This window comes from Drosophila pseudoobscura, chromosome 4 (genome assembly GCF_009870125.1).
Source record: "Drosophila pseudoobscura strain MV-25-SWS-2005 chromosome 4, UCI_Dpse_MV25, whole genome shotgun sequence".
Lineage (NCBI taxonomy): Eukaryota > Metazoa > Arthropoda > Insecta > Diptera > Drosophilidae > Drosophila > Drosophila pseudoobscura.
In genome coordinates, this window is record NC_046681.1 from 10,628,515 (window position 1) to 10,639,889 (window position 11,375).

The window sequence follows — 11,375 nt, forward strand, 5'->3', positions numbered from 1 at the left end:
AAGTGCGATAACAGACAGATGATTATCGAAGAGTGCAACACTACCGCTGTTTTCTGGCGATGTGACTTTTTGTTTACATTTTATGTTTTATAATATTTATATTAGGTCAGCGCTTAGCGTCAATTATACAGTAAACTAATTAGCTGAAAGCAGGCATTGTTTTATATTCTAAGGTACTCTATCGCCGACAAGTAACAGGTTCCCTGATATTTGTCCCATCCCTAGGTCAGTTGTAAATAATGCAAAGAAAATATTTTCTTGAACTTATATTTTTAGATCTTTCAGGTTTTACCATGTACAACGTGGATTGCATACCCATCAAGGACATCAAGCCGGGCCTGAAGAACATCAATGTGATCTTCATTGTCCTGGATGTGGGTTCTGCAACGGTAACGAAGGAAAATCGGGAGGTGCGAAACTTTAAGGTGGGCGATCACACGGCCAGCATAAATGTTTCCATTTGGGACGAGCCCGGAAAACTAATCATTCCGGGGGATATAATTCGGCTAACGAAGGGCTATGCATGCCTCTGGCGGCACTGTCTCACCCTCTATTCCGGCAAGAATGGTGAGGTCTTCAAAATCGGCGAATTCTGTATGATTTTCAACGAGAATATCAATATGAGCGAACCCAAGAGGCCAGAGCCAGCGCTCGTGCCACCAGTCGCTCTGCCAGCCGTCCCGCCAGGCGCAGTTGTGGGTCCTTCGGGCGTGCCAGCCAAAGGTGGTCCCGCTGGTATCTCTCCAGCCGTGGTGCCGGCGGTTCTCCCCGTGGTCCAGCCTCCCATCCCCGTCGCTGCACCCGCAGCCACGCCCACTGTGGTGAAGCAGGGCACCCGCGGCGGCCGAGGAGGAGGACGAGGTGGCTCCCACAAAGGGGAAAGGCGATAAAGACATAGGCAGGGATTTCGTATGGCATTAGAAAAAGTGCTAAAAATTATGTAAAATGTTTTATTTATGGTTTATTTTGCAAAATCGAAAAGACACAAATCAGATATCGAGAGATTGTGCAGCATTTTTCTTCGGACACATTTATAAGATAATATTTTATAATTAATATTGTATTTTTGTAAGACAACATCTACATAAACGATCCTTAAGAACATTCTCCATCTCCTTCTCCTCCCTTCAGTGTGCATGTGTGTTGTGTGCTTATGTGTGTGTTTCTGTATGAGTGTGTGTGTGGAATTTAGCTTATGCTTCTAATCCTTTTTTTTTGGGGATATCCATCGCTTAGATCTTCTTCTTCTTCTCGTAGTTGGCCTGGATGGCTTTCAGCAACCAACCGACCTCTTCGACGGTCTTGATCTGATAGTTGGCATAGGTCTTCAGGGTCGGCAGCTCCGAAACGCGGAAGGTCTTGCCAATGCCATGCAGCACCTTGATGGCATCCTCATCGGTGGTGTCGTCGCCCACATATATGATCTTCAGGTTCTTGGCCCAATCGGCATCGAATTGCTTCTCCAGGATCATCTTGGCGCCCTCTCCTAGAATGGAAAAGAATAACGTTTGCGGTTAGAGAAGGTTATATTTTATCATATCAAAACATCATAGTTTTGGATGGTAATAGTTTAATTTGCACTATAGAGAAATTCCTAAACCTAAAATGCATGCTTTAAAATTTCAGTCCTCGACTGCCTGCTTTTGTGCGCTCTTGTGACATTTAAAAAAAATTTATAGATTCAAATTAAAAAAATTATAAATTCAATTAAAATGCCAAAAAAAATGTATGGGCACTTCTCATCTTACTATTATATTGCCTTTGGCCAAAAACTTTATTGAATATTTAAATGATTTTAAGGAAAAGGGACCCTACCAAATACAGAACGATATCCCCTAATTGATAGAGACAATGATGGAAAGAATATACATAAATCTACACACATACATAGGCTATATAGATACTACTGGAAGAAATATTTCTTAGCCATGAAAACACAATCCAACTTCATGGATCTCTAAAGGCTGCATATATCGTGTTGGAGAAGAATGCCTTTCCTGAATATCTGAATAGGCAAACGACCATAATTTTTCAATAAAAATAACTATAATAAATGTGGGAAATATCTAAATTCCAATTCATGCCATGCATTCTGTTTGAACAAACTCCAAAATTGAACTTAATGGGCTTTGCACTGCTGGGAACCATCTAAAACTGTTGAATAAACATCAAGCACAGAAATGTTCTACATTTTTGAGAATTGTTTTCTAGACACACATTTTGGATGGTTGTATAAAAACGCCTGCAGCGCCAAAAAAAAGAGAACTGAATTCTGCCCCATTCCCCACACTATGCCTCTTTCTCCCGTTCTACGAGTATGTATGGGGATTATTTATAGCTGTCTACGTGGGCGGATCTTCTGGGTTTCGTTTCAGTTGTTGGTATGGTTTGGCCAAGTAAATGGGTGTTTGGGAAATCATTTAGCCGCTCGCCCGCTCGGTACACAGTTAGGAGTAGTACTCGTACATATATCATCTATATAGATCATTTGTCTGTACATCTCGTGGTATTTCTCTCTGCGGTATTATTATTTTAATTATGTTATTTTTTCCTGTTCTACTCTTAAGCGTTTAACGCTACATTTTTGTTTAATTGGTGACGCAGTCTATAGATCATTTAAGTCCCCCCAGACCCAGACCCACAGCCATATTGCAGTTTTCTCTTCTTTTTCAGACGGCACCAACAATTCCTCTTCTCTTCTGTATACCTCCGTCGAGACTTCTAAATGTTCAACAAATTTTATCATGAGCAAAAAAATAAAAATTTTTTCCGTGTGTATTTTTGAGGTTTTGTTTTTGCTTTCTTTCTTTTTGCAATAATTTCGTTCTGCCTGTTAGAAATTTATTGCCTTTGGAGGCGTACACAATCATAATTAATTTTTGATTTTCACGCATTTCATGCACGAAACATATGTATACATATCTGTCTTAAAGATATATATTTATCGTGTATTTTGTCGCCACGGCTCATTGGCCTGAAAGATGATTTTGATATGAGACTTTTGGCTGGTCGGACGACATCTAGAGGACAGAGGCGACAAGTGGGTCTCATAAATCTCCATCTCCAGTGGGGTATACATTTTTTTTTTGGTGTGTGGCAAATTTTAGTTGTGGGAATTTAAGCAATCCGTTGGAATTTATTGAATATTTTAAGCGGTTTAGAAGACGGGATAAAAGATATTTATTGTAGATGAACTGAGCCAAACATTTTATATCATTTGATTTGAAAAAATTTAGAATTTGAATTTTATTGAAAATGGGAAAGGTGATAAATTAGTTATCTTACAGATTTTTTTCTAGGGGATTCCCTTTAGAGTACCTATAATTTAAGAAGAATTGGATAAAACGATCTATATTGAGTTAAAAATTTAAAATGTTCCTTTTCTGAATTTCCACTAGTTATAGAAGTATTTTTCCTATAAAAAAGTAAATATTTTTCCCACTAAACTAAAAATTCATCACTCAAAATACTGTTCCTCTCTTTGTATCTTTGAAGCCACGCAACGTTAGCTGAAAACGTCATCAAAATCAAATTCGTTTCGGCCCTCATTTGGTTCCATTTATCTAAAATTACGCATACCCCACCACATACCACTAAACTTAGACGAAATGTGTTTCTCTAGTTCTAGTTTCCTTTTCTACAAATATTGTGACTCAAAGATTCAAATCGAAAGTGAAAACTTGTGTGTATGAAATATTACAAAGATTTGTTAATTTATCATAAGGAATCGGGCGAATGAGTAACTATATATACCTTATACTCGTATATTCGTAGGATGGGGGAATACATATATGTTTAGGCGCGCTTTTGACATCAGTTGGCTGCGGGATTTTTTGTCTAGAAGAGCATTTTTTATATGTGGCAGACAAATATTCTTATATATGTGTGTATAACTGAGAGATTTTAATTTAGTCGGAAAATATTTTTCGTTGAATATAAGTATTTCTTGTGAAAGACGCCCACTCAAAATAGAGAAAATGTTGGCAATAATTAAATCATCGAACCGTCGAGTCAAAAATCGAATTGTTTCGAACAGGTGCCGAAGTGTGGACGGGGGGAAATGGAATGCCATGGGGCATGGGGCATGGGGACAGGGGACAGGACAGTTCTTTGGCAGTCACCACCACCAAATGGATGGCAACAGTTGTTGCAAATAATGATGATATATCGAATCGAATAAACATATAAAGAAAATGGAACTAACCTTTGTCCCAGTTGACGCGTGGCTTGCCCTCCAGAGCATAGGGGGTCTCAATCAGTTGGAAGCCATGGGACTGGATCAGACCCTTGGCCTCGGCAATGAGCTTGGCCTTTAGCTTATCGGTGACGCCCTTGTAGTGATAGGTGACGGAGATCTTCTTATCCTCCACCCAGGCACCAGAGCACACAACCTGAACGAAAAGAGAGTACAGCACTCTTTAGAGAGATCCTTTAAGAAGAATTTGTGTCTGTATCCTTTGAAGACCCACCTTTTCCTTCAGCTCAGCCACCAGTTTGTTGTGCTTCTCGAGCAGCTCTTCGGGCATTTCAATCTTGAACTTTTTGCCGGAGGGATACTCCACCTCCAGTCCATGATTACCGGCATAGGTAACATTGGGGAACTTCAGATGGTTCTTGATCTCGCTCAGCTCGCGGCCAGAAAACACAACCATGAAGATCTTCTCATTGGCAGCCAGTTTCTTGATGTTGATCTCCGTATCCTTGGGCATCACGGACAGCTCCTCGGTGAGTGGGGCGAGGGTACCATCGTAATCCAGGAGCAAGACAACCTGATCCTTTTCGGGTGCGATGAAACTGTGCACAGAAACACATCGAAACTTAGTTGCTCTCCTTCTGCTGAAGATCCTTTGCGACTTACCCCTCAAGGGCCTTGACGTATTCCTCCTCCTTCTTTAATAGCGGTGCCTTCTTTTGCTCTGCCATTTTATTGCCACTCTATATATCGAAATATTTGACCGATTTTCTTCGTATCTACCGGAAACTGCGCGCCGTGCTGGACGTACCTCGACCGATTTAATAATACTAATGAAATGACCAGCGATCCTCAACAACCGCACATCGCTTATGATATATAAGTATGATGATCTCTGCTCTCTTTGGCAACTCTCTCTCTCACTCTCTCGCGCGCCTGCTCGCTCGCTCGCTCACTGAAAGGTGTTGGCAACCCTGGCCCGTACGTTGGCCAAGTAATTCCCACAATATTTATGAGGCATATATATGTATATATGAGCATAAAAAAACACATTCTATAATGGATCTTCTTGTGTATAGGAGCAGAACGATGTATATATTAAAAGAATGACTATACACACACGATACACATCATATACGATCTGTGGTTCTATCCACACAAAATTTCTTATGACAGAGAGGAGAGTCTTGGTCGCAGAGAGGGGGCAAAGAGTCAGTTGGAGGTGGTTATATAGTGACGATGTCTTTGATGCACCTTTGTTTGAGGTCGTTTGTGTTTTTGGAATCATTTTTGGCTAGTGGTTGACACACTTTGGAAGAGAAAAATACTTTGATTTTGCTGGGGATCTGTAAACATAATTTTTACTAAATTAAACATCAATCTTTATCTATATATCTATCTATCTTTGGACTGCTAATCCAATGAGAGATCAGGCAGCAGGAAATCATGATTGTCGAAGTATCTATAAAAGATTTTCTCAAAAGTATTTATTCAATATTTGGCTTTGATCTTCAAACAAGTAGAGATTATTTATGTTTTTGCCATAGGATTAAAAAATCTATCTATTTATCAACGGACCAATTAAACAACAACTTATCTCACAATCATTATCTAATAGTAGATCTTATGTCTCTTCATAAGATATCATATGAAAAATTGTACGTGGTTTTTAATGATTCTAATTTGTACATACTCATATGTAACATAGATGAAAGACCATCAAAAATGATCCAGAAGGTCCGAGAGTATAGCTTTGAAATTTTTGAATAAAGGTTCGCACGTTTTCGCCCAATATTTTACTTTGGGTCGTCGCCCGATATTTAATTCAAAAGTATATGTGGTACCTTAATAATAATAATACATTCCGAAGCTACAGATTCAAGAATATGCACCTATCTTGAGTTTGTAAAAGCAGTTTTCAATTTCTAAAAAAACCTCCACTTTTCAAAAATATATTTTCAAATCATTATTTGTCGAGTAAATGTACATAAAATTTCACTTAATATATAACTAGCTAAACCAGGAAATATAGAAGTCTAGGAAATATAGACATGGGCTATCCACTTGAGAAGATCAGTCATTAGAGCCTGTTGGGGCAATCGAAAGTCTGCAAAGGTCTGGACCCTGGCATCGGAAGCAATGCGGAATGAACGACCCAAGCCCTGGAGAGCCTGAAAAGGAAGAAAGTAGCTTTCAATTGAATAAACTTCGTTGACAGAATAAGATAGGAGGACTCACCCTCATGGCATCTTCATCGGTGGTATCATCGCCGGCAAAGACGACCCTCACATTCTTGGGCCAAGTGTCGCCAAACTTCTGCTTCAGAATGTAAAGAGCAGCCTCGCCCTTGTTCCAGTTTACTGGAGGTTTAGCCTCAATAGCCTCATGGGCCTGATTTGCCCGGAAACCATGACGCAGACAGATCTCCGTGGCCAACTTCTTCTGTTCGTCCTTCAGCGCCACAGGAGTATCACGATAGTGATAGGTGAGCGATACCCGCTTATCCTCCACCCAGGCACCATTCTTCTCCACCTTTTCCTTGAGCTCTCTGACCATATCCGTGTAGTTCTTTTTGATTTCTGCGGGCAGTTCGTAGTCGTGTCTCGAGCCATCTGGATATTCGATCTCCAGGCCATGATTTCCCGCATAAGTAGTGCCATCGATGCTCACATGAGCCTGGACATCCCTCAGGCCACGACCCGAGATGACAGCCAGGAATATCTGCGGATGTTTGGCCAATTTATGGAGCGTCTTTTCCAGTTCCACGGGCATATGGGTGGCGCTTGGATTATCCGCAATGGGTGCCAAAGTGCCATCGTAATCCAAAAGAATTGCCAACTTTTTGTCTCTATTCAGGTAGCTAAGATCAGAGGGAGAGTGTGACAGATTAGAGACTATTCGGTCTTATCAGCAGTCGCTGCCCCGTTACATGACATAGGCAAGGTCAAAGATTAGCACTTAATCCCTTGGACATACCCAGGTAGCTTCTGTTCGAACTCCTCCAGGCTGTTGATCACGGGAGCCACTCTCTTCTCAGGCATTCTGATATCTTCCTGTCTACTCCTTGTTAGGGTTATGATCAGTACCAATAGGTATATGAGTTTTGCTTGGACTTGCACTGGAATTGATTTGTGCGAAGAATATTAGTTCCGCGTTTGGTTGTGTCTTATCTGCTGCTTGCTGCTTTCTCAATGCCTGAGCTACAACTGTGAGGGTTTTGCTTGGCACAGCTGGCATATAAATCGAATGATAGTTTCTCTCTCTCTATTGATAAGAAATCGCATAGACGGTGAAGTCTCTCTTGTTCTCAGCCTCTAACTTGTGTCTCCCTCTCATCTCTGAACTCTCTTTTTAGCTAACTACCACAGACACTCTTATGGAGTATCGCTATGAGTTTTCCATAGTTTACCTTTCTGTATGGATAGAGTGGTTTGTATGCACGTCCCTGCACGACACCTGTCCCTGATGGATCTTCAATGCGTTTTGAGTTGTTGCCTTACTGTCGACTGCAGTTTTATAACAATTTTCCGTTCGGTTCGGTTTCACATCGTTTCCTCAAACACTTGTTTTATTATTTTTTTTGTTTTTGTATTGGGAAGGGAACAAAGGCTTCCCCTCCATACTTCTGCTCTGTTCTTCATGCATCATGCATTGCCGTCGTGGCTGGCGCGTGCATTGCCTTCTCTTTCATTCATTTTCATTTCAAAGATGATAAAAACAAAAACCAAAATTCATAAATTTCATATGTACCATAAACCATAAAGCCTTTAACCCATACCTCTGCTCTTGTCCTTCGAATACGCTTTAATTGGTAATGAGAATGCAAATCTGGTTGTGTCCTCGACCCTTTCCTCCGACAAATCCCTTTGACGTGACAATACGCGTGTCTGCCGGCAGGAGGTAACCAGAGGAGAGCCCTCTCTTAGACCCACTCCTAATCCAAGCCCCCGTCCCCGTCCTGGCCTGTATTCGCCCCCATCTGGCCAGCCCGATTTCGGGGCACAAATATTTGTTGCATGCACTGGAATTGATTAGGCGACAGCAGCGCGTCTAATAATAGCCACAGCATGAGCGCGACACGCGAAGTCCATGGAGACACAAATCCGAAAGAGGTGAAGGAGTGAAGGGGTGAAGGGGGAGCATACAAATGAACAAGGGGTGTAGGTGTGGGTTGGAGGTATTGGTCGAATATTCGGGTTTGCATTATCGTTTTAAACATTTGGTGAGTAATTTATGAGATTTCTCATACTCGGTTTTGAATTATATTGGGTATATGCAGCTTTTTGTAAAGTTTGTATGAGTGTTGTGTGTTGATCCACGTAAATCTCGCAGTTGGTGTATAGAACATGCCCCAAATGCATGCTCAGACGCAGACAGGCAGCCAGACCGAGGCCTAGACCTGGCCAAATTGTTTACTAGCCGTACAAACAGTATTATCGCATCGGGGGAGCGTGAGAGCAGTGCAGAGTAGGCAACCCACTCATATCGAAGGGGAATGGAATATCACACTGTCTGCTCGATGAGGCCAAGCCGAGAGTTGTTTATAATCGAATTGGGGCGGCAATCGTCCGCAAGCCTATGTGCGAGTATATATAACTTTCACTTTAATTAGATCCCACACAATTTTCGCACTGTAAACAAGTATCTGGTGTGGCATCATCGAACGTGCAGCTCCCCTCTGACAGAGGACAGCCCTTGGCACGGCTCCCCTCTGCAGCCAGAAACTGTATCAACATCATCAAAATATTGACTTAGACAGATCCATCTCTCTCTATTCCGCATGCATTTTCTCACTCACTTTCGCAACGATTTTCACGGATTGGTTTGTCAGAGATCTTAATTTGAGCAATTTGTCAGACCGAAATCTGTCAATTAATGGAAATACAACTAGATGCCACTTTGATACACAGTTTTTGGTAAATATTTTTGCAAATGATCGAATCGATTTTGTTTTTATTTTCTAAATATTTTTGTTTTCCCCGAAAAGCTTTTCCAAAAGCTCGAAGATCAAGTTTGCTAAACAGGTAATAGGCCACGGGGGCCAGGGGAGGTGGAGGTCGGTCTATGTTGGCGGTCGTAAATAGAATTTACAAAATCACTTAGCAAAATAGCAAAGCAGTACACTGAGACAAAAATGGCTTAGTAAAAAGAAATTGAAAATAATTATTTTTGATTTAAAAAGATATAATGGTGCACATATTAAAATCTAAGTGGTTTGAAATGCTTGTATCTGGAAGATGGACAATACCGGAAATAGTTTGATAGATTATGTTCAAAATTCAACAACTTCGCTGAAATTTAAACTGTCACAGAATGCCCAACCCAACCTTTTTTTTGCATTAACTGGTAAGTAAAGTATATAGTAAAATTTTCCTTATAACTCACCAATTTTCTCTCACGTTTAAAGCATACTTTTCGGCTAAATACAAAAATGGGGTATCTTAATTTTCCTTCACAGCAAATGTGTGTTTATCGCTTATCGCTGAACGTGAAACATAATTATCATAATGCAGAGGGACTTTTCTTTACTTAAAAACACCTCAAACCTCCTTAAAACTGTCGGCCCCTCTACTTGAGAAAGAGCTTTCCACCTACGTAAATTAGTTGTAGAAAAGACACTAATACGAGCATGAGGGGGAGATTGTTTTGAACACCTTTTCGTTCGTGGTGCGTAAACAACAAGAATGAAAAATGACAGATGCTTGGACGCACGGAGATGGGGTGTCGCTTCCGCTCCTGTGGTAGCCGTAAATCAATCGAGAATTTGGGTAGGGCTAAAGGGGTTCTTACGGGGCCAGTCGTCAGTCAAGCCTCAGGCAGTCGAGTGCGAGGAGTTAACCAAAATGGATGTTCAGCTCATCTGACAAAATCTAACCTGTTGCCACTGTCAGAAGCAATTAGTGAGTGCGGCTACGTATACGTGCCACGAGGCGCCTCGATGTCAACAGGTTGCCCCTTACCATCCATCCCATTTGGGGCACCCTACAGCGCGTGGAAAGCCCTGTAAACATCTGTCGTGGTGTTTGTGCGGCCCTCTGTCTGTGTCGCTGTCTGTGTGTGGGCGTCGTGTTTGGCCTAGCATTAGGGCATGGCTTATTGCCAATTACATGGAAAATGTTTGCATACTTTCCTCACTCTCCACATTATTTCCCATTTTCTTTTTTTTTTTTGTATTTTGGTGTGTGTTTGTTCTAGGTTTTTTTTTGGGTCTAATGTTAAGTGAAGGTCAGTTGGGCGGAAAACTGGATTTGCCCCCTGTCGGGTAAGCATGTTTGTACGAGGATGAAGCGTGCCACAGCCAGATACAATTTTGTGTTTTTGCAACATTTTTACTGGCAGTTGATTAGTGATGACAATCTGATGAGTAAGATTGCATTATGATAAAGGGATTATGTTTAAAGATACTTGGAAGCTAAAGTCCATCATTCAAAATATATATATATTTTTTCATAGGTTGTGGATAAACCATCCTTTTTCAGAGCCATTAAAGATTATAATAGTTCCCAAATATATTATATATTAAATATGGTTTTCCCTAATCTACATATTTAATGACTGATATTTATCGAAAAGAAGACATTCATTCTTTCACCCATTATAGAAGAGTTATTTTTTCCGAATTTCACTGTAAATTATTTAAAAGTCCCACGCGATTGCCACAACTGTCGATAGTTAATAAGTATGTTCAAAGTCACGATGCCCATGTTGACCCTTATCCCTAAATAATTAAACAGCTCAAGGCGTGAATACAGACACTAAAGATGAAAAGAAATGACCTAAACACACACATACACACACGCATACGCACAAAGCCCCCAACAATCAGGCTACTTGGTCCTGCTTCCACAGAAACAAACATCCGCTAGCAACATAATCCCGCAACATATGTGCGGCCAGACAAAAATACTCGAGACCCCTGACTGTTCTCGAATTATTCTCGAGACTTTAGTAATGCTGTGTCGGTAAAAAGGACTTTTTTGATATACACGAGTATCGATATTTGTATCCTATAAGTTTTCATGATAAACTTATTGAGAAAAACCGATCAAAGCGAATTCCAAAAGGTGGGAATGATTTTGATTATAATTTCGGCACATACAGCTATAGCATATAACTCACATAGTTCATTTGGAGCCCGAGCTGAGAGAAAGAATCGTTGATCTCTTCCATATCCGCAATAGTA

General features: G+C 40.8%; 3 protein-coding genes across 5 annotated transcripts; 1 reads left to right on the plus strand and 2 right to left on the minus strand.

Annotated features, from left to right (window-relative positions):
• Positions 1–32: 32 nt before the first annotated feature.
• On the plus strand, positions 33–1,104 carry LOC4817887 (SOSS complex subunit B homolog). 2 transcript variants are annotated; one of them, XM_033380920.1, is made up of 2 exons: positions 33–225; positions 277–1,104. In XM_033380920.1, exon 2 carries the CDS (start codon positions 294–296, stop codon positions 888–890), a length of 597 nt encoding a protein of 198 aa, XP_033236811.1. In that variant the 5' UTR covers positions 33–225; positions 277–293; the 3' UTR covers positions 891–1,104. The 2 variants fall into 2 exon arrangements, with proteins under 2 accessions (XP_033236811.1, XP_001357441.2); XM_001357405.4 differs by having other exon boundaries at positions 286–1,104.
• Positions 1,105–1,217: 113 nt separating this feature from the next.
• On the minus strand, positions 1,218–5,029 carry LOC4817928 (probable trehalose-phosphate phosphatase C). The gene is made up of 4 exons (XM_001357404.4): positions 4,859–5,029; positions 4,470–4,794; positions 4,205–4,391; positions 1,218–1,486 (listed from the first exon to the last, which is right to left on the minus strand). The coding sequence occupies exons 1-4, from the start codon at positions 4,921–4,923 to the stop codon at positions 1,233–1,235; spliced, it is 831 nt and encodes a 276-aa protein (XP_001357440.2). The 5' UTR covers positions 4,924–5,029; the 3' UTR covers positions 1,218–1,232.
• Positions 5,030–6,129: 1,100 nt separating this feature from the next.
• LOC4818164 (probable trehalose-phosphate phosphatase I) lies at positions 6,130–7,747 on the minus strand. 2 transcript variants are annotated; one of them, XM_033380919.1, is made up of 4 exons: positions 7,602–7,747; positions 7,169–7,310; positions 6,431–7,052; positions 6,130–6,363 (listed from the first exon to the last, which is right to left on the minus strand). In XM_033380919.1, exons 2-4 carry the CDS (start codon positions 7,231–7,233, stop codon positions 6,229–6,231), a joined length of 822 nt encoding a protein of 273 aa, XP_033236810.1. In that variant the 5' UTR covers positions 7,234–7,310; positions 7,602–7,747; the 3' UTR covers positions 6,130–6,228. The 2 variants fall into 2 exon arrangements, with proteins under 2 accessions (XP_033236810.1, XP_033236809.1); XM_033380918.1 differs by lacking the exon at positions 7,602–7,747 and having other exon boundaries at positions 7,169–7,420.
• Between the last annotated feature and the right edge of the window lie 3,628 nt (positions 7,748–11,375).